General features: G+C 38.9%; 2 protein-coding genes across 2 annotated transcripts; one reads left to right on the top strand and one right to left on the bottom strand.

The window, feature by feature from the left end:
• Positions 1-1,389: 1,389 nt before the first annotated feature.
• LOC309859513 (olfactory receptor 6E1-like) lies at positions 1,390-2,352 on the top strand (the record flags this gene model as incomplete). The annotated part of the gene is made up of 1 exon (XM_082720236.1): positions 1,390-2,352. The coding sequence occupies one exon, from the start codon at positions 1,390-1,392 to the stop codon at positions 2,350-2,352; it is 963 nt and encodes a 320-aa protein (XP_082576362.1).
• Positions 2,353-17,625: 15,273 nt separating this feature from the next.
• LOC309859366 (olfactory receptor 6C74-like) lies at positions 17,626-18,591 on the bottom strand (the record flags this gene model as incomplete). The annotated part of the gene is made up of 1 exon (XM_082720000.1): positions 17,626-18,591. One exon carries the CDS (start codon positions 18,589-18,591, stop codon positions 17,626-17,628), a length of 966 nt encoding a protein of 321 aa, XP_082576126.1.
• Between the last annotated feature and the right edge of the window lie 1,250 nt (positions 18,592-19,841).

Genomic DNA, 19,841 nt, shown 5'->3' with positions numbered 1-19,841 from the left:
AAGGACTAGTGGCTTGATGGGCTTACTGGGGTCCACTGGCACAGAAGCAGAGGATCCCACAGGCTGTGTCACTCAGGGGTGAGGAGTTTGGTTTCATGAGCAGCCCTTCATAGGACCTGGCCAAAGGTGGGTTAGGAAGAGAGACACATGCCACAAGGCTGACCTTAAGCCTAACATTGAGATGCTACAGCCAAACAACACAGTGAGAGAAATCAGTGGCATAGAGCTCTAAAGACAGCAAACTGTTCAGTGAGCTTTGAGGTAAGAGTGAGTGCATGAGTGCCAGACACCCAGCCTATATACCTAACTGGGCTAGTTCCTCTGACCTAATGTCACTCCCACCTTCATTAGAGGACAGCATGAACCCTGGGTGGGGGTGGGGTAAATCCTGGATTTACAAGTTATATCATGTTGCAGAGAAGACCCCAAAGTCTCCAGTCTCCTGTTTCTTCTCTAAAATGCTTGTGTTAAGGTAGATGCTCCATAAGCCTGATGTCATTCCACAGGTCTCTAACTCATCAGGGATACTAACTAAGGGTAGAAACAATTAAAATAAATAAAGCTAATCCTTCACTTCAAGTTTAAAGATCATCAACAGTACATTTTTTTCCCTTTTCAAATATTTTGACATTGCATCTGTCAATAGCAGGGGCTCTAGATCTGGAAGATCTAGGTAAAGCGCCACCTATGTGAAGCAAATACTCTGGAACAATCTAAGCCTGAGTTCTGCTTCTCTAGAAGAAGGGGCTCATGGTTATTGTGAAGAGGAACAGAAATACTGAATTTCAGTGACCAGCATAATGCCACACATAAGTCCTCAACACATCGTGGTGATCACAGTTTGGACCATAGAATGTTTTGCATTATTAAAAGGGACTTCTAAAGGGAATATTACTAATGCCATCATTATGTTTACAAACAAATTGGTAATTCTATTAAAAATAAAATGTTATATAACTAGAAAAATGCCAATACACCTGCCTACACATGTTGCTCTCCTAAGCATTATTTTAGTGATCATAACATTACAATTAGACTTTGAGGAACACCTAGAAAACATTAGCATCATATGCCAAATGAGTTACATGCTTTTCCTTACTTAGTTCTCACAGGAACATGAACAGGTAGATCCTATCATCTTCATTCTACAGAAGATGAAAGAAAGTTGACAAATGTTAACTAACTTTCCAAAAATGACCCATCTCTCATGAGTTAGAACTGAGCATTGAGCTAATATTGAACTCAGGTCCATCTGATTGAAGAACCAACTGGCTAATCCACTTTACTACCAGCCTACCCATGTTCCTGGATAGTCAAGTAACTTAATCATGCTCCTCTAAAACCTTTGTGTTTCCTAATGTCTTAAACTGTAGCTTAAGCACAGCTGTGATGCTGCTGTGGAAAGAGATGCCCATGGAAATGGGGAACGGGACAACTGTCCAAGAATTCACCTTGGAGGGGTTTCCTGCCATCCAAAACTTGGGAAAGGTCTTCTTCCTCGTGCACCTGCTGGCATACCTGACATCCATTGTAAGCAATGCTATCATAGTCACCATCACCTGTGCTGACTCCCGGCTCCACACACCTATGTACTTTTTCCTCAGCATTTTCTCCTGCTTGGAGTGTGGTATCATAAGTGCTGTTATTCCTAAATTGCTGATCATCTTTCTCTTAAACATGCAAACTATTTCCCTTTCTGCCTGTTTTATACAAGCATTTGTCACTGTATTTCTGGGATCAGCTGTTTTCTTCCTCATAGCAGTGATGTCTCTGGATCGGTATGTGGCCATTTGCAAGCCTCTGCATTATCCGACCATCATGAACCCGAAGACTTGCATCCTCCTGGTCACTGCCTGCTTCACATTGCCTTTCCCCCTCATTACTGGTCTTGTAGTGAAGGTTTCCCAATTATCCTTCTGTGGCCCCCATGTCATTCCCCACTTTTTCTGTGACCTTGGCCCCCTGATTCATCTCTCCTGTTCTAATACCAGCTCCACTGAAATGTTAGCCTTTGTCCTCACTTCTTTTATTCTATTGACATCCCTTATCATAACCACCATTGCATACAGCAACATAGTAGTCACAATCCTCCGACTCCCATCTGTAAGGGAGAAACAGAAAGCTTTCTCCACTTGCTCCTCTCACCTCATAGTTCTCTCTCTAATGTATGGCAGCTGTGTGTTCATATATGTGAAACCAAAGCAAACGAACAGGCTGGACTCCAACAGGGAAGCTGCCCTTGTGAACACGGTGGTGACCCCCTTGCTCAACCCTGTCATCTACACTCTGCGGAACAAGCAGGTGCACCAGGCTCTGAGGGAGACAATGTGCAGAATGAAAATATCAAGATAAAAACAATCACACAGCTTTGGATTGAAAGGCTTCAGAGAACCCTGTGTCCTCATCCTGGCCAGTGTAGCAGTCCACAGAGTTGTAGTGCAGAGTCTCTGACAGATCTCAATGAACCCTACACATCCCTAGCAAAATGGAAACCTGTTTCTTCAAGGCTACACTTTACCATGATGTGCATAGCTATCCTCTCCCTAAATATTCCACATACTGATGACAACTGATTAATTACAAAAGCCTTTACTGAATTTTTAGTAAATCAGTAAATTATTTATAAATCACGCACTTAAATTTCCAAAATTTTGTAAATTTTTACACTTATTATTTCATTTCATTCTCCAACAAGCATGGTTCAACAGAATTAATAATGATTTATTAACAGGTATTTAGATAATTAAAATGATAGAAGGTGATATATTACATTGTGTGTAGGAACAAAATGATAGAAATAGCATGTTTGGGTCTGCATTCTCTCCAAGCCTTGCCCAAGGAAATAATGGTCAGACTACTCTTCATCTTGCAATATATATTTTTTGCTTCGAGTGTGTTCTTAAATGCTGCTCTTGGCCCTTAGCTTAGCTACATATGTATGCATCAATCCCATGCTTTGGGGAAACTGAATTATTCTCAGGCTTAGACCATTCTCTAAGGAGAGGGAATTACCACAGCATGCCAAGACTGACCAGCTCCGAAATCCTAAATTATTATTCCAGTTCCAACCCCTCAGATTCATAATGCATGCTTATGATCGGTTCCTACCCTAAAGCTGTTACCACAAAATGTCTGTGTATATCAGTGGAAGGGCGCATTTGTTTTATAATTCTATAATTTCCTCCAAAAACTCAAGTTGGGAAAACCTAAGTTATTTGCTTATCTACTTCATTTTACTAATGAAAATCAACAAATTAAACATTTTTCCTGTTGAATTGTGTTGTCAACCATAGGTTATATTCTGACTGATAATCTACTTATTTTTATAACTGTTTTATTTATTTATTTGAGAGAAAGAGAGTAGTATAAGAGGCAGAAGGACAAGCTAACACCACACTGAGTGCAGAGTCCTATGCAGGGCCTTATTTTGGGACCCAGAGACCATGACCTGAGCCAAAGTCAGACACTTGACTAAGCCACATAGACACCCCTGATTGATAACCTACTTTAAAACCAAAATTTTCAGTGGGGAGGAGTCATGATGGCAGAGAAGTAGCAGGCTGAGATGACATCAGCTAGATGTCATCAGCTAGATCTGCTAGACAGCTTATCAAACCATTCAGAACAAATCCAACAGGAGATTGAAGAGAAGAAGTGCAACAATTCTAGAAACAGAAAATTGAACACTTTCTGAAAGGTAGGACCAGTGGAGAAGTCAATCCAAAGCCACAGTTAGATAGACTGTGGGGTGAGGGGTGGCTCCCAGCAAGCGGCAAAGCAATGGAGCACAAAATCAGGACTTTAGAAGTCTGCTGCACTGAAGGACATCACTACAGAGCCTAAACTGAGGAGAAGCCCACATGAGGACAGCATGGCCTCAGGTCCCACAAGGTCACAGAAGGATCAGGCGTGTCTGAGTGTCGCAGAGCTTGCAGGTATTAGAGCGGGGAAGCTGGCTACAGAGACAGAGCCGAGGAGTGATCTCTCAACTCGGGGTTACCTTGAACTTTAATCCATGGCACAGGCCACTATTCTGTGAGTGGGGTCCCCACAAGATTCAGGGACACCCCCCGGAAGAACGCAGGGATCTGTGGGGTTCAGAGACTCCAGGCAGAGCTCTGTGCCAGAGACAGAGATGCTTGGTCACAGGCTGGGTGAGCTCGGAGCACAGCTGGAGGCCAGGGAGATGGAAGTGACTGAACGCTTTTCTCTGAGGGCACATTGGGGACTGGAGTCCTGGGCTCTTGGCTCCTCTGGGACAGAGATCGGGAGGCTGCCATTTTCATTCCCGTCCTCTGGAAATCTACGGAAAGCATTCAGGGAACAAAAGCTCCCCAAAACAAACCCAAGCGGATTACTTAGCCTCGCCCCTGGTAAGGGCGGTGCAATTCTGCCCTGGGCAAAGACACTTGAGAGTCACTACAACAGACCCCTCCCCCAGAAGATCAACAAGAAATCAAGCCAAAACCACGTTCATTTACCAAGGAGAATAGCGGAATTTCAGAGGAGGAGAAAACAAAGCATGCTTGCATGGCTCTCTCCCCATGATTCTTAAGTTGCAAAGTTAATTAATTTTTTTAATTTAATTTTTTTCTTCTGCTGAATTTTATGTAACTTTCACACTTTCCTCTTTTAATGTTTTTTTAACAAGTTGATCTTAACAATACCTTTCATTAAAAAAAATCTTTTTTGAAACTTCATTATTATAATCATATTTTATCATTCACTGTATCTAACTATATATTTTTGTATACACATAGGGATTTTTCTTCTAAAAAATTTGGGGTACAACTTCTTCTAATAGATCAAAATACCCCCTAAATCTAGCACTTGTCTTGTTCTAGTCTCCAGCCTGAACAAATTCTTTCCACTTTCTTTTTCTTTATTCTCCCAACCAACTTAACTTATCAAGTCCTTTTTCAGAAATTCAAAAGAAAATTTTTTTCATCCGTATAATCATATTCCATCCCTTCATTGTGTTTACCCTTATATATGTTTTTCATTCTTTAAAATATTGGGAGGTTGCTAAGTTCTTTATAGATTCTGGACACTAGTCCTTTATCTGATATGTCGTTTGCAAATATCTTCTCCCATTCTGTCAGTTGTCTTTTGATTTTGTTAACTGTTTCCTTTGATGTGCAAAAGCTTTTGATCTTGATGAAATCCCAATAGTTCATTTTTGCCCTTGCTTCCCTTGCCTTTTGCGTTGTTCCTAGGAAGATGTTGCTGCGGCTGAGGTCGAAGAGGTTGCTGCCTGTGTTCTCCTCAAGGATTTTGATGGATTCCTTTCGCACATTGAGGTCCTTCATCCATTTTGAGTCTATTTTCGTGTGTGGTGTAAGGAAATGGTCCAATTTCATTTTTCTGCATGTGGCTGTCCAATTTTCCCAGCACCATTTATTGAAGAGGCTGTCTTTTTTCCATTGGACATTCTTTCCTGCTTTGTCGAAGATTAGTTGACCATAGAGTTGAGAGTCTAATTCTGGGCTCTCTATTCTGTTCCATTGGTCTATGGGTCTGTTTTTGTGCCAGTACCATGCTGTCTTGATGATGACAGCTTTGTAATAGAGCTTGAAGTCCGGGATTGTGATGCCACCAATGTTGGCTTTCTTTTTCAATATCCCTTTAGCTATTCGAGGTCTTTTCAGGTTCCATATAAATTTTAGAATTATTTGTTCCATTTCTTTGAAAAATATGGTTGGTACTTTGATAGGAATTGCATTAAATGTGTAGATTGCTTTAGGTAGCATAGACATTTTCACAATATTTATTCTTCCAATCCAGGAGCATGGAACATTTTTCCATTTCTTTGTGTCTTCCTCAATTTCTTTCATGAGTACTTTATAGTTTTCTGAGTATAGATTCTGTGTCTCTTTGGTTAGGTTTATTCCTAGGTACCTTGGGAGGTAGTTTCTTTTAAGAGACCAAAATACCCCCAAAATTAACTGGGTGACCCTGTTCTAGTCACCAGTCATATATATTTTTTTTTCTTTTTTGTATTTTTTGTTTTATTTTTTTAACTTTTTTCCTGAACTTCTTTTTACCCCCTTTCTGCCCACCCCCCCACGATTTGGGATCTCTTCTAATTTGATTAAAGCACATTTTCCTAGGGTCTTTGACAGCCTTTTAGTATTTTATTTGCTCCTTCATATATTCTTATCTTGCCAAAATGACACGGCAGAAAATCATCACCACAAAAAAAAAAAAGAACAAGAGGCAGTACCAAAGGCTAGGGACCTAATCAACGTGGACATTGATAATATGCCAGACCTAGCATTCAGAATGACAATTCTCAAGGTTCTAGCCTAGCTCGTAAAAGGCATGGAAGATCTTAGAGAAACCCTGTATGGAGAAATAAAAGAACTAAAATCTAACCAAATTGAAATTTAAAAAGCTATTAATGAGGTGCAATCAAAAATGGAGGCTCTTACTGCTAGGATAAATGAGGCAGAAGAAAGAATTTAGTGATATAGAAGACCAAATGACAGAGAATAAAGAAGCTGAGCAAAAGAGAGACAAACAACTACTGGACCACAAGGGAAGAATTTGAGAGATAAGTGATACCATAAGATGAAACAACATTAGAATAATTGGGATTCCAGAAGAAGAAGAGATAGAGGGGAGCTGAAGGTATATTGGTGTGAATTATTGTAGAGAATTTTCCTAATATGGCAAAGGGAACAAGCATCAAAATCCAGGAGGTGCAGAGAACCCCCCTCACACCACATTTCCATGTCTTAGCGACAAAGAGAAAATCCTGAAAGAAAACCGGGACAAGAAGTCTGTAACATACAATGGTAAAAATATTAGATGGGCAGCACACTTATCCACAGAGACCTGGCAGGCCAGAAAGAACTGGCAGGATATATTGAGAGCACTAAATGAGAAAAACATGCAGCCAAGAATACTATATCCAGCTAGGCTACGATTGAAAATAGAAGGAGAGATAAAAAGCTTCCAGGACAAACAAAAACTAAAAGAGTTTGCAAACACCAAACCAGCTCTACAGGAAATATTGAAAGGGGTCCTCTAAGCAAAGAGAGACCCAAAAGTAGTAGATCAGAAAGGAACAGAGACAATACACAGTAACAGTCACCTTACAGGCAATACAATGGCACTAAATTCATATCTCTCAATAGTTACCCTGAATGTAAATGGGCTAATTGCCCCAATAAAAAGACACAGAGTATCAGAATGGATAAAAAAAAAAACCAAAACCCATCAATATGCTGCCTACAAGAAACTCATTTTAGACCCAAAGACACCTCCAGATTTAAACCGAGGGGGTTGAAAACAATTCACCATGCCAATGGACATCAAAAGAAAGCTGGGGTGGCAATCCTTATATCAGATCAATTATATTTTAAGCCGAAGCCTATAATAAGAGATGAGGAAGAACACTATAACATTCTCAAAGGGTTTGTCCAACAAGAAGATCTAACAATTTTCAATATCTATGCCCCTAACATGGGAGAAGTCAAATATATAAACCAATTAATAACAAAATCAAAGAAACACATTGACAATAATACAATAATAGTAGGGGACTTTAACACTCCCCTCACTGAAATGGACAGATTATCCAAGCAAAAGGTCAACAAGGAAATAAAGGCCTTAAATGACACACTGGACCAGTTGGACATCACAGATATATTCAGAACATTCCATCCCAAAGCAACAGAATACACATTCTTCTCTAGTGCATATGGAATATTCTCCAGAATAGATCACATCCTGGGTCATAAATCAGGTCTCAACTGACACCAAAAGATTGAGATCATTCCCTACATATTTTCAAACCACAAGGCTCTGAAGCTAGAACTCAATCACAAGAGGAAATTTGGGAAAAAACCAAATACCTGGAGACTAAAGAGCATCCTTCTAAAGAATGAATGGGTCAACCAGGAAATTAAAGAAGAACTGAAAAATCCATGGAAACAAATGATAATGAAAACATAAAGTTTCAAAATCTGTTCGTCACAGCAAAGGCAGTCCTGAGAGGAAAATATACAGTGATACAAGCCTTTCTCAAGAAATAAGAAAGGTCTCAAATACACAACCTAACCCTACACCTAAAGGAGCTGGAGAAAGAACAAGAAAGAAACCCTAAACCCAGCAGGAGAAGAGAAATAATAAAGATCAGAGCAGAAATCAATGAAATAGAAATCAAAAAAACAATGGAACAAATTAATGAAACTAGTAACTGGTTCTTTGAAAAAATTAATAAGATTGATAAACACCTGGCCAGACTTATCAAAATGAAAAGAGAAAGGACCCAAATAAATAAAATCATAAATGAAAGAGGAGAGATCACAACCAACACCAAGGAAATACAAACAATTATAAGAACATAATATGAGCAACTCTACACCAACAAATTTGATAATCTGGAAGAAAAGGATGCATTCCTAGAGACATATAAACTACCACAACTGAACCAGGAAGATATAGAAAACCTGAACAGACCCATAACAAGTAAAGAGATTGAAAGAGTCATCAAAAATTTCCAAACAAACAAAAGCCCAAAGCCAGATGACTTCCCAGGGGAACTCTATCAAACATCTAAAGAAGAATTAATTCCTTTTCTCCTGAAACTGGTCCAAGACATAGAAATGGAAGGAAAACCTCCAAACTCATTTTATGAGGCCAGTATCACCTTGATCCCAAAATCAGACAAGGATCCCATCAAAAAAGGGAACTACAGACCAATATCCTTAATGAACACAGATGCTAAAATTCTCACCAAAATACTAGCTAATAGGATCCAACAGCACGTTAAAAGGATTATTCACCATGACCAAGTGTGATTTATTCCAGGGCTGCAAGGTTGGTTCCACATCTGCCAATCAACAAATGTGATACAATACATTAATAAAAGAAAAAACAAGAACCATAAGATACTCTCAAGAGATGCTGAAAAAGCATTTGTCAAAGCTTGACAGCACCCCTTCCTGATCAAAACTCTTCAAAGTGTAGGGATAGAGGGCACATACCTCAATGTTATTAAAGCCAACTATGAAACACCCACTGCAAATATCATTCTCAATGGAGAAGAAATGAGAGCTTTTCCTCTAAGGTCAGGAACACGGCAGGAATGTCCATTATTACCACGCTATTCAACATAGTACTAGAAGTCCTAGCCTCAGCAATCAGAAAACAAAAAGAAATTATAGGCATCCAAATTGTCAAAGAATAAGTCAAACTATCACTCTTTGCAGATTATATGATCCTTTATGTGGAAACCCCAAAAGGCTCCTCTCCAAAACGGCTAGAACTTATACAGGAATTCAGTAAAGTGTCAGGATATAAAATCAATGCACAGAAATCAGTTGCATTTCTCTACACCAACAACAAGACAGAAGAAAGAGAAAATAAGGAGTCAATCTCATTTACAATCAATTGCGCCCAAAGCCATAAGATACCTAGGAATAAACCTAAACAAAGAGACAAAGAATCTATACTCAGAAAACTATAAAGTACTCATGAAAGAAATTGAGGAAGACACAAAGAAATGGAAAAATGTTCCATGCTCCTGGATTGGAAGAACAAATAGTGTGAAATGTTGTGCTACCTAAGGCAATCTACACATTTAATGCAATACCTATCAAAATCCCATCCCTTTTTTTCAAAGAAATGGAACAAATAGTTCTAAAATTTATATGGAACCAGTAAAGACCTCGAATAGCCAAAGGAATATTGAAAAAGAAAGCCAAAGTCGGTGGCATCACAATTTTAGACTTCAAGCTCTATTACAAAGCTGTCATCATCAAGACAGTATGGTACTGGCACAAAAACAGACACATAGATCAATGGACCAGAATAGAGAGCCCAGAAATAGACCCTCAACTCTATGGTCAACTAATCTTCGACAAAGCAGGAAAGAATGTCCAATGGAAAAGAGCCTCTTCAATAAATAGTGTTGGGAAAATTGGACAGTCACATGAAGAAAAATGAAATTGGACCATTTCCTTACACCACACGCGAAAATAGACTCAAACTGGATGAAGGACCTCAATGTGAGAAAGGAATCCATCAAAATCCTTGAGGAGAACACAGGCAGCAACCTCTTCGACCTCAGCCGCAGCAACATCTTCCTAGGAACAACGCCAAAGGCAAGGGAAGCAAGGGCAAAAATGAACTATTGGGATTTCATCAAAATCAAAAGCTTTTGCACAGCAAAGGAAACAGTTAACAAAATCAAAAGACAACTGACAGAATGGGAGAAGATATTTGCAAACGACATATCAGATAAAGGGCTAGTGTCCAAACTCTATAAAGAACTTAGCAAACTCAACACCAAAAGAACAAATAATCCAATCAAGAAATGGGCAGAGGACATGAACAGACATTTCTGAAAAGAAGACATACAGATGGCCAACAGACACATGAAAAAGTGCTCCATATCACTCAGCATCAGGGAAATACAAATCAAAACCACAATGAGATACCACCTCACACCAGTCAGAATGGCTAAAATCACCAATCAGGAAATGACAGATGCTGGCGAGGATGCGGAGAAAGGGGAACCCCCCTACACTGTTGGTGGGAATGCAAGCTGGTGCAGCCACTCTGGAAAACAGCATGGAGGTTCCTCAAAATGTTGAAAATAGAACTGCCCTATGACCCAGCAATTGCAATATTGGGTATTTACCCTAAAGATACAAACGTAGTGATCCAAAGGGGCACGTGCACCCGAATGTTTATAGCAGCAATGTGCACAATAGCCAAACTATGGAAAGAACCTAGATGTCCATCAAAAGATCAATGGATCAAGAAGATGTGGTATATATACACAATGGAATACTATGCAGCCACCAAAAGAAATGAAATCTTGCCATTTGCGACAACATGGATGGAACTAGAGCGTATCATGCTTAGCGAAATAAGTCAAGCGGAGAAAGACAAATATCATATGATCTCCCTGATATGAGGAAGTGGTGATGCAACATTGGGGATTAAGTGGATAAGAGAAGAGTCAATGAAACAAAATGGGATTGGGAGGGAGAAAAACCGTAAGTGACTCTTAATCTCACAAAACAAATTGAGGGTTGCTGGGGGCAGGGAGTTTGGGAGAAGGGGGGTGGGGTTATGGACATCGGGGGGGTGGGCTTTGGTGAGTGCTGTGGGGTGTGTGGACCTGGCGATTCACGGACCTGTACCCCTGGGGATAAAAATAAATGTTTATAAAAATAAAAAAATTTTAAAAAAGAATTTTTTTATTATGTTCAGTTAGATGACATAGCATTTTTCCAGCTATGTTCATAGAGGATATTGGCCTATAGTTCTCTTTTTTAATGGAATCTTTGTCTAGTTTTGGTATCGGAGTAATGTTGGCCTCATTGAATGAATTTGGATGTTTTCCTTCTTTTTTTGTGTGGAATATTTTGAGAAGAATAGGTATTAACTCTCCCTTAAATGTTTGGTAGAACTTGCCTGTCAAGCCATCTGGCCCTTAATGCCCCTAGAAAGGGTGTTGCAGGAGGCTTCAAGTCAGAACTACTATTTTTTAAAAAGAGGCTCCAAAAACAGGGGTGTGGGGGAGCATGTTTCCCTAACCAAAAAACTGGGAGAAAAATGAAATAATAAGAGAACTTTTGTCAATACCAACCAATACCAACTACTCCAGACAAATACCAACAGAAAAGCCATACATGCTTCTAGTGGTTGAGCAGAGATTTTATCTTGCCTACCCATTCATGATTAAAAAATAAAAATAAACTCCCAATAAGCTAGGAGTAGAGAGGAACTACCTCAACTTGATAAAGAGAATCTACTAAAGACTTAGAGGTAAGACTTCTTAGAGGTAACATCATACTTAATGCCAAAAGACTGAATGTTTCCCCTCTGAGTTAAAGAACAAGACTACTTTGGAAGTTTAACCTCTGCAATAAGGCAAGAAAAAGAAATAAAATGCATGCAGATTGGAAAGGAAGATATAAAGCCATCCCTATGGGCAGATGATATAAAAATTTAGAAAATCCCAAACAAACTACTAAAGTAGTCGCAGAATTAATAAGTGATTTCAGTAAGGTCATAGGTTACAAAATCAACACCCCCCCAAAATCACATTTTTATATAGTAACTATAAACCTGTGGAAACCTAAATTAAAAATACATTACCACTTGCAGTAACAAAGGAATGCTGCTAGAGTAATTGGACATCTGCATGCAAAAATAAAAACAAGAGAGAGAGGGAAAGAAGAAGAGAACAAAAGAAAACCTCAGTCTAAATCTGACAAATAAAACAAAGCAAACAACAAAACTAACTCAAAATGGATCCCAGACAAACATAAAACACAAAACAATTTTTAGAAAAAAATAGGAAATATGCAGGATCTAGGGCTAGGCAAAGACTTCTTAGACTTGACACTCCAGTGTGTGATCCATAAAAGAAAAATTAGAAATAAGATCACATCAAAATTTTACAAACTTTTGTTCTGTGAAAGTATATGAAAAGAGGATAAAAAGAGAAGCTACAGACTGGGGAAAAATATTTGCAATCCATGTTCTTGACAAAAGAATTTTTATGTAATTTTTATATATTCCTTTATATATCTGGAATATATAAGGACCTCTTAAAACTCAAGAGTAAAAATATTAATAATAATAGTAAACCAATAGTAATATGGGCAAAGGACATAAACAGACATTTTACCTAAAAGGTATACAAATGCCATTTAAGCAAGTGAAAGACATTCAACATCATTAGTCATCAGGAACAGGCAAATTAAAACAATGAAATATTAGTACACACTGTACAGAGTGACTGAAAACATAGTGATAAGATCAAATATTTTTGAGGATGCAGAGAATATGGTCCACTTATATACTGCTAGTGGGAATATAAATTGGTATAAGCACTCTCAAAAATTATTTGACAGTTTCTTATAAAACTAAACATGCAACTACCCTACAACCCAGCATTTGCACATTTGGGTGCTTATCCCAAAGAAATGAAAACCTGTGTTCACACAAAAACCTGTACACAAACATGAATGTTCATGGCAGCTTTACTGGTAAGAGCCAAAAACTGAAATCAGCCCATATGTCCTTTAACAGGTGAATAGACCCATCATACCATCCATACCATTGCCTACTATCCAGCAATGAAAAGGAATGCAATATTGGCATGTGCAATAGTTTAGATGAATCTCAAGGGAATCATGCAGAGTTTTTTAAAAAAGATTCAAATGTTTACATTTCATATGATTCCATTTGTATAACAGTTTTGAAATGAGAACATTTTAGAAACTGAGGAAGTGGGATGCCTGACTAGCTCAGTTGGTAGAGCATATGGCTCTTGATCTCCAGGTAGTGAGTTCAAGCCCCACATTAAGCACAGAGCTGATTTTAAAATGAAAGAAAAGAAAAAAAACGGAAGACATTGCTTAGAGATGGGAAGGTAAAGTAAGTGTAGCTTTTAAAAGGGAACAAGAGGGATGTTTGTGGTGTTGGAAATGTCCAGTATCTTGACTGTGATGGTAGATACATGAGCCAAGACAGTGAGATAAAATTGTGCAAGAGGTAAACACACACACACACACACACACACACGAGTATAAGTAATATTGAGGAAATCTGAAAATGATTGGTGGATTGCATTAGTCAATATCCTGATTGTGATATTAAACTATAATTTTTCAAAATGTTATCATTGCAGGAAAATGAGCAATGTACACCTACCTTTCTATTTCTTATAACTGTATGTGAATCTTTTTTCAATAAAAATTTCAATTAAGGAAGAAAAGGATAGTTTGGGAGGGTTGAGTGATGGTGTTTCATAAAAACTAGTACAGAAAAAAGGTTGATATCCAAGATCTTTAAAGAACTCCTCAAACTCAACACACACAAAACAGACAATCATATCAAAAAATGGGCAGAAGATATAAACAGACACTTCTCCAATGAAGACATACAAATGGCTATCAGACACATGAAAAAATGTTCATCATCATTAGCCCTCGGGATGATTCAAATTAAAACCACATTGAGATATCACCTTACACCAGTTAAATGGCCAAAATTAGCAAGACAGGAAACAACATGTGTTGGAGGGGATGTGAAGAAAGGGAAACCCTCTTCCACTGTTGGTGGGAATGCAAGTTGGTGCAGCCTCTTTGGAGAACAGTGTGGAGATTCCTCAAGAAATTAAAAGTAGAACTTCCCTATGACCCTGCAATTGCCTACTGGGTATTTACCCTGAAGATACTCATGTAGTGAAAAGAAGGGCCATCTGTACCCCAATGTTTATAGCAGCAATGGCCACAGTTGCCAAACTGTGGAAAGAACCAAGATGCCCTTAAACGGATGAATGGATAAGGAAGATGTGGTCCCTATACACGATGGAGTATTATGCCTCCATCAGAAAGGACAAATACCCAACTTTTGGAGCAACATGGCTGAGACTGGAAGAGATTCTGCTGAGTGAAATAAGTCAAGCAGAGAGAGTCAATTATCATATGGTTTCACTTATTTGTGGAGCATAACAAATAGCATGGAGGACATGGGGAGATAGAGAGGAGAAGGGAGTTGGGAGAAATTGGAAAGGGAGGTGAACCATGAGAGACTATGGACTCTGAAAAACAATCTGGGGGTTTTGAAGGGGCGGGGGTGGGAGGTCAGGGTACAAGGTGGTGGGTATTATAGAGGACACGGATTGCATGGAGCACTGGCTGTGGTACAAAAACAATGAATACTGTTATGCTGAAAATAAATTTTTAAAAAATTTTTAAATAAATAAATAAATAAACGTAGTACATTCCCTGATCTTTCAAAAAATGGACATTTAATTTCAATTGTAGTTAAATGAAAATAATAATGCTAAAGTCTCACGAAAATGCAAAGACACTGGGTCACTCATGCATTGTTAATGGGAATGTAAAATGGTATAATCACTCTGGAAGTTTTGACAGATTCTTATAAAACTAAATATTTGATTTCCATACAATGTAGCCATTGTGTTCTTAGGCACTTACCCCAGGAAAATGAAATCTTATATTCATACAAACACCTGTACATGAATATTCAGAGAAGCTTTATTTGTAATAGCTAAAAACTAGAAATGGGACACCAGAAAGATGGCAGGACAGAGACCTCTGATTCTCCCCCCTCTTCCCACAGACACCCTGAATAAATAGCTACACGCAGATCAATTCCCTCTGAAGGATATCCAGAAAAGAACTGAGACACTCCTACAATTCCAGGTAACTGAGAAAATAGCCACATCAAAATAGGTGGGAAAAGCTGAGGCACTCTCACCATAAACCCCACCCCACATAGCACCTTACAATCAGGTGGGAACCCCCAGCTTTTCCCAGAAGAGCAAAGGGCTTACACCACACATCTAGGGCCTCAACTTAGAGGGTTGACAACCAAAGGATTGTGCTCCTAACTTGCCTGTTTCTAGGAGCTGAGACGCCCATCATAGACTAAAATCAGAGATCGGCATTAAAGCAGCATGCAAAAACTTTCCTCAGCTCTTCCCCATGGCTGAACATAGAGCAAGCAGGCAAAAATGGCCAGCTCTCAGTTTCTCCATAGAAGGGATTAGACTATACATCTAAAGTCTCAACTTGAACAGCTGCTACCTTGATGGTCGGGCTTCTAACTAGCCTGCATCTGGGAGCTGACAGACAGGAACTCACTACTTTCCTAGAAGTCTGAATAAGCCAGTGGGCACTTTCTGAAGCTCCTTCCTCCTGGCTTGCTCCAGAGACAGAACCAAGTCTCCAACTAACCTGACTGTCTCTGAGATCCAATGGCCCCCAGCTTTCATTAGGCCTTTGAGGATGACAGACAGTAAAGCAACAGTTTTAAGGAGTGTGGTCTGAATGAGAGTATAGCCATTTCCCACAGGACCTCTACCCAAATCAGTGAACAGTGAGTAGGGGATTTACTCTCTCAGCTTCTCACTGAGGAGAGAAGGAATTGGACCATGCATCGAGCATTCCCCACTTCTCTAGCTTCTGCTAGAAAGACTAGTTTCTATCCTCCCTGTCAGAGGGACTAACAGAGTTTGGCATACTTTAGTCTCTTGGGGCATACTAGAAACAAAGATAGTAGTTTGAATGAGCACAAACGTTCAAGAAGTACCCAGAATCTCGCTGGGCTGATAGGGGAGTTTCATCTCCTTCACTAGTCTGGTTCATGAGGCCAGGCTGTGAAAATTGGCAGAGGTGGCTATTTCATCTAATGCACAGAAACCAGAAACCCTGGGAACTCCTGCTTTTAGATTAGTCTCAGAAATTACCTTATTTGGAGAAAGAAGGGACAAGGACACAGCTATACTTAGAAGATCATAACCTCCAGGACACTTTATAATCAAACCATTCCCAGGCAAAAAAAAAAAAAAAAAAAAAAAATCTAAATAAGCCAATATTTTTTGACAGTCTAAAATTTCTTAAATCAGATTATGCCTTGAATATAAGTAATTCTCAAATCAAGCAGAAAGCAGTATATGTGCTCAAATCAGATATACTGAAAATCAAATGCATAGCATGTGCATGCCATGTGGGATGTGATAGGAACCACTTCCCATTAGGGCCAGTTGTCTTCAGGTGGGAGCCACTTCTTCCATGAACCTACAAACACAATAACTGACCCAATTTTAATCCATTATTTTTAAATTATCAATTGCAGTCATTTTCCTTTTAAACATCTCTTCCATGTAGGGAGAAAATTTGGTAGTGGAATCACCTACCTTTCAGCAACCTATTGCGGTCAAGGCTTGGCAATATCAATTATAGGCCAAAAAAACTGAACAAATTTAAAAGTTCTGGGATGCCTGGGTGGCTCAGTCCGCTAAGCATCTGCCTTCAGCTCAGGTCATGATCCCAGTGTACTGGGATCAAAGTCCCACATCGGGATCCCTGCTCGGCAGAGAACCCGCTTTTCCCTCTCCTCCCGACTCATGCTCTCTCTCACTATTTTTGTCTCTCTCTCTTTCTCTCAAATAAATAAAATCTTTTTAAAACTTTTTAAAGTTTTGCACTTTATTTCTATTTTAAGAAAGTGTTAAAGACAATTTTGTTGATAACTTTACATACATCCTAACCACCTGGAGTTACACTGAGCTATTTATACCTCTAAAACCAATAGACCCAAAGAGAGAACCAGGTTGCTGTTGGTTCATTTACATAAAAGATCCAATTAATGAAATACTATTAAGTTTCATTAGGCTATAATATTATGACTTTATATAATTTCAGAACAATTTGCTTCTAAAATTTCAAACCCTGAATACATAAAATGGTGATGGTCTCTATACTTTCTTAGTATCAGAAACTCAAGCATAAGACTGTACCATGAATAGTAATTATTATTATCTGATTGACAATTTTTTATTCTTAAAGACTTTGTATTCTGTGATTTATGTATACTGGGCTCTCCATAAATGTTGTGCGAAATGAATTCATGAAAGACCACTGAGTAGAAAATCAAGGAAGTTATTCTTCAGCATGATATAGAGAACTCAGAGGAATTTTCAGAGTGAAAAGTATTGTATTGCAAAGTAAGATTGTACCCAGCCAGATGAAAATTAGCAAAAGCTAGATCACCATATGTAGAATTCTATATAAAATATTTCTGCAATTGTGGAAATTGAACTAGCAGACCAAGAAGTTCCACTTAACCACCAAAGCTCTGTTTCTGTAACCTCAACCTAGATAGAGCATCCCTCAGAGCCCGGTGGACCTGCTTGTTCCGCAGAGTGTAGATGACAGGGTTGAGCAACGGGGTCACCACCGTGTTCACAAGGGCAGCCTCCCTGTTAGAGTCCAGCCTGTTCGTTTGCTTTGGTTTCACATATATAAACAAACAGCTGCTGTACATCAGAGAGAGCACAAGGAGGTGAGAGGAGCAGGTGGAGAAAGCTTTCTGTTTCTCCTTGGCTGATGGGAGTCGTAGGACTGTGACTACTATGTTGCTGTATGCAATGGTGGTTATGATAAGGGATGTCAACAAGATAAAGGAAGTGAGGACAAAGGCCAACATTTCAGTGGAGCTGGTGTCAGAACAGGAGAGATGAATCAGAGGGCCAAGGTCACAGAGAAAGTGGGGGATGACATGGGGGCCACAGAAGGACAACTGGAAAACCTTCACTACCAGCCCTGTGATGAGAGGGAAGGCCAAAGCGAAGCAGGCAGTGACTAGGAGGAAGCAAGTCTTCGGGTTCATGATGGTCGGGTAATGCAGAGGCTTGCAAATGGCCACATACCGATCCAGAGACATCACTGCCATGAGGAAGAAAATTATTGACCCAAAAAATAAAAAAGAAAAGGCCTGTATGAGACAAGCAGTAAAGGAAATTGGTTGCCTTCCCAACAGGAAGATAGACAGCAGTTTAGGAATAACTGAGGTGATAAAACAGCATTCAGAGAAGGAGAACGTGCTGAGTAAAATATACATTGGTGTCCAGAGCCGATGGTCAACCCAAGTGATGGTGATGATCACCACATTTCCTGAGATAGAGGCCAGGTATGCCAGCAGATGGATCAGGAAGAAGATATTCCCTAGGTCCTGGATGGCAGGAAACCCTTCCAGAATAAATTCTTGGATTGTTGTCTCATTCCTCACCTCCATAGTGATCTCCATTTCTCTATCATCAACTCTGCTGGATCTGTCAAACAGAAAATGCTACCACCAAAGAATAAAAATGTAACTGATGGCCACTATTAAAAAGCAAAAAATACTACTTGAAGCTACAATTCTGAATGAGGAATCACTTTATATAATTTAAATGTTATAAATTATTTTGAAATTTGTCAATTATTAAATTGTAAAAATTGAAGGTTTATTGTTCATTTTTGGAAATAATTTTTAATGTGAAACTTAACTTTTCTAGAAAACAATATATTTGAATAATAGTCCACAAGGTAAACACTGTAAAATAGAAATTATTTTCAAATAACATATAAACCCAACAGATAACAGTGAAGGCTGTCATTCCACAGAGAATATTTTTATGGGGTCACAATGTTAATTTCTATACTTCAGGTAGCATATGCAATATATAAAGGCCTCCAAAGCACTGACCTTAGCCCTGTGGAAAAAGAAAGTGTGGGGGAGGGAGCTGTTTTCCTATTAGCATGTTCCAAACCAGTTATTTTCCTGAAGTTGGCTCATCCTGAGTTCTTTACCCAAAACTTTAAGACTGAGCAGGAAATCTAGTTTATCACAGTATCTCATAACTACCTAGTCCTTGGGTTTAAGAGAAACGATGTCTAAAAATGGGAGTGAGGGATGGTTATATGACTTGGTTGTTCAGAATCAATGAGAAAACATTTAAATGTGCATCAGTTTCCCTCTCACTCAACTCACCTGACAGAACAAAAGATTTTTCCTTCTGCTATTAGTCATATTACCTTTCAACGTTGTTTTCTGGGAATATTTTTGTTACACTGGAAAATTTCAGTGTAGTGGAATTATGAATATATTTTCATTGCAATCACTAAAGGAACATTCATTTTTTTCTTTCTTTAAAGATTTATTTATTTGAGAGAGAGAGTGGGAGAGAGCATGGGGACACAGAGAGAGAAGAAGAATCCCTGCTGAGCAGGGAGACCAATGCGGAGATCAATCCCAAGACCCTGGGATCATGACTGAGGAGAAGGCAGACACTTAACCAAGCACCCCAGGAATATTTGTTTTTTTTTTTTGAATGCCAGTGCCTAGCTAGAAGCTGAATGAATTGTCATGTAATCTTTGGGAAAGTATTCGGGCATATGTTGGAAATCAGTGCTCTAATAAGTCACCATAATTAAATTGTATTTTACTTAATTCTTTGACTTAGTTAAAACTATTACAATTTCATTAACTATACATGATCCACAGTACAAACTTAA

This window comes from Mustela nivalis (genome assembly GCF_964662115.1).
Source record: "Mustela nivalis genome assembly, chromosome: 2".
NCBI lineage: Eukaryota > Metazoa > Chordata > Mammalia > Carnivora > Mustelidae > Mustela > Mustela nivalis.
Note: the sequence above shows the minus strand (reverse complement) of the source record. Positions and strands in the feature narration are given on the sequence as shown.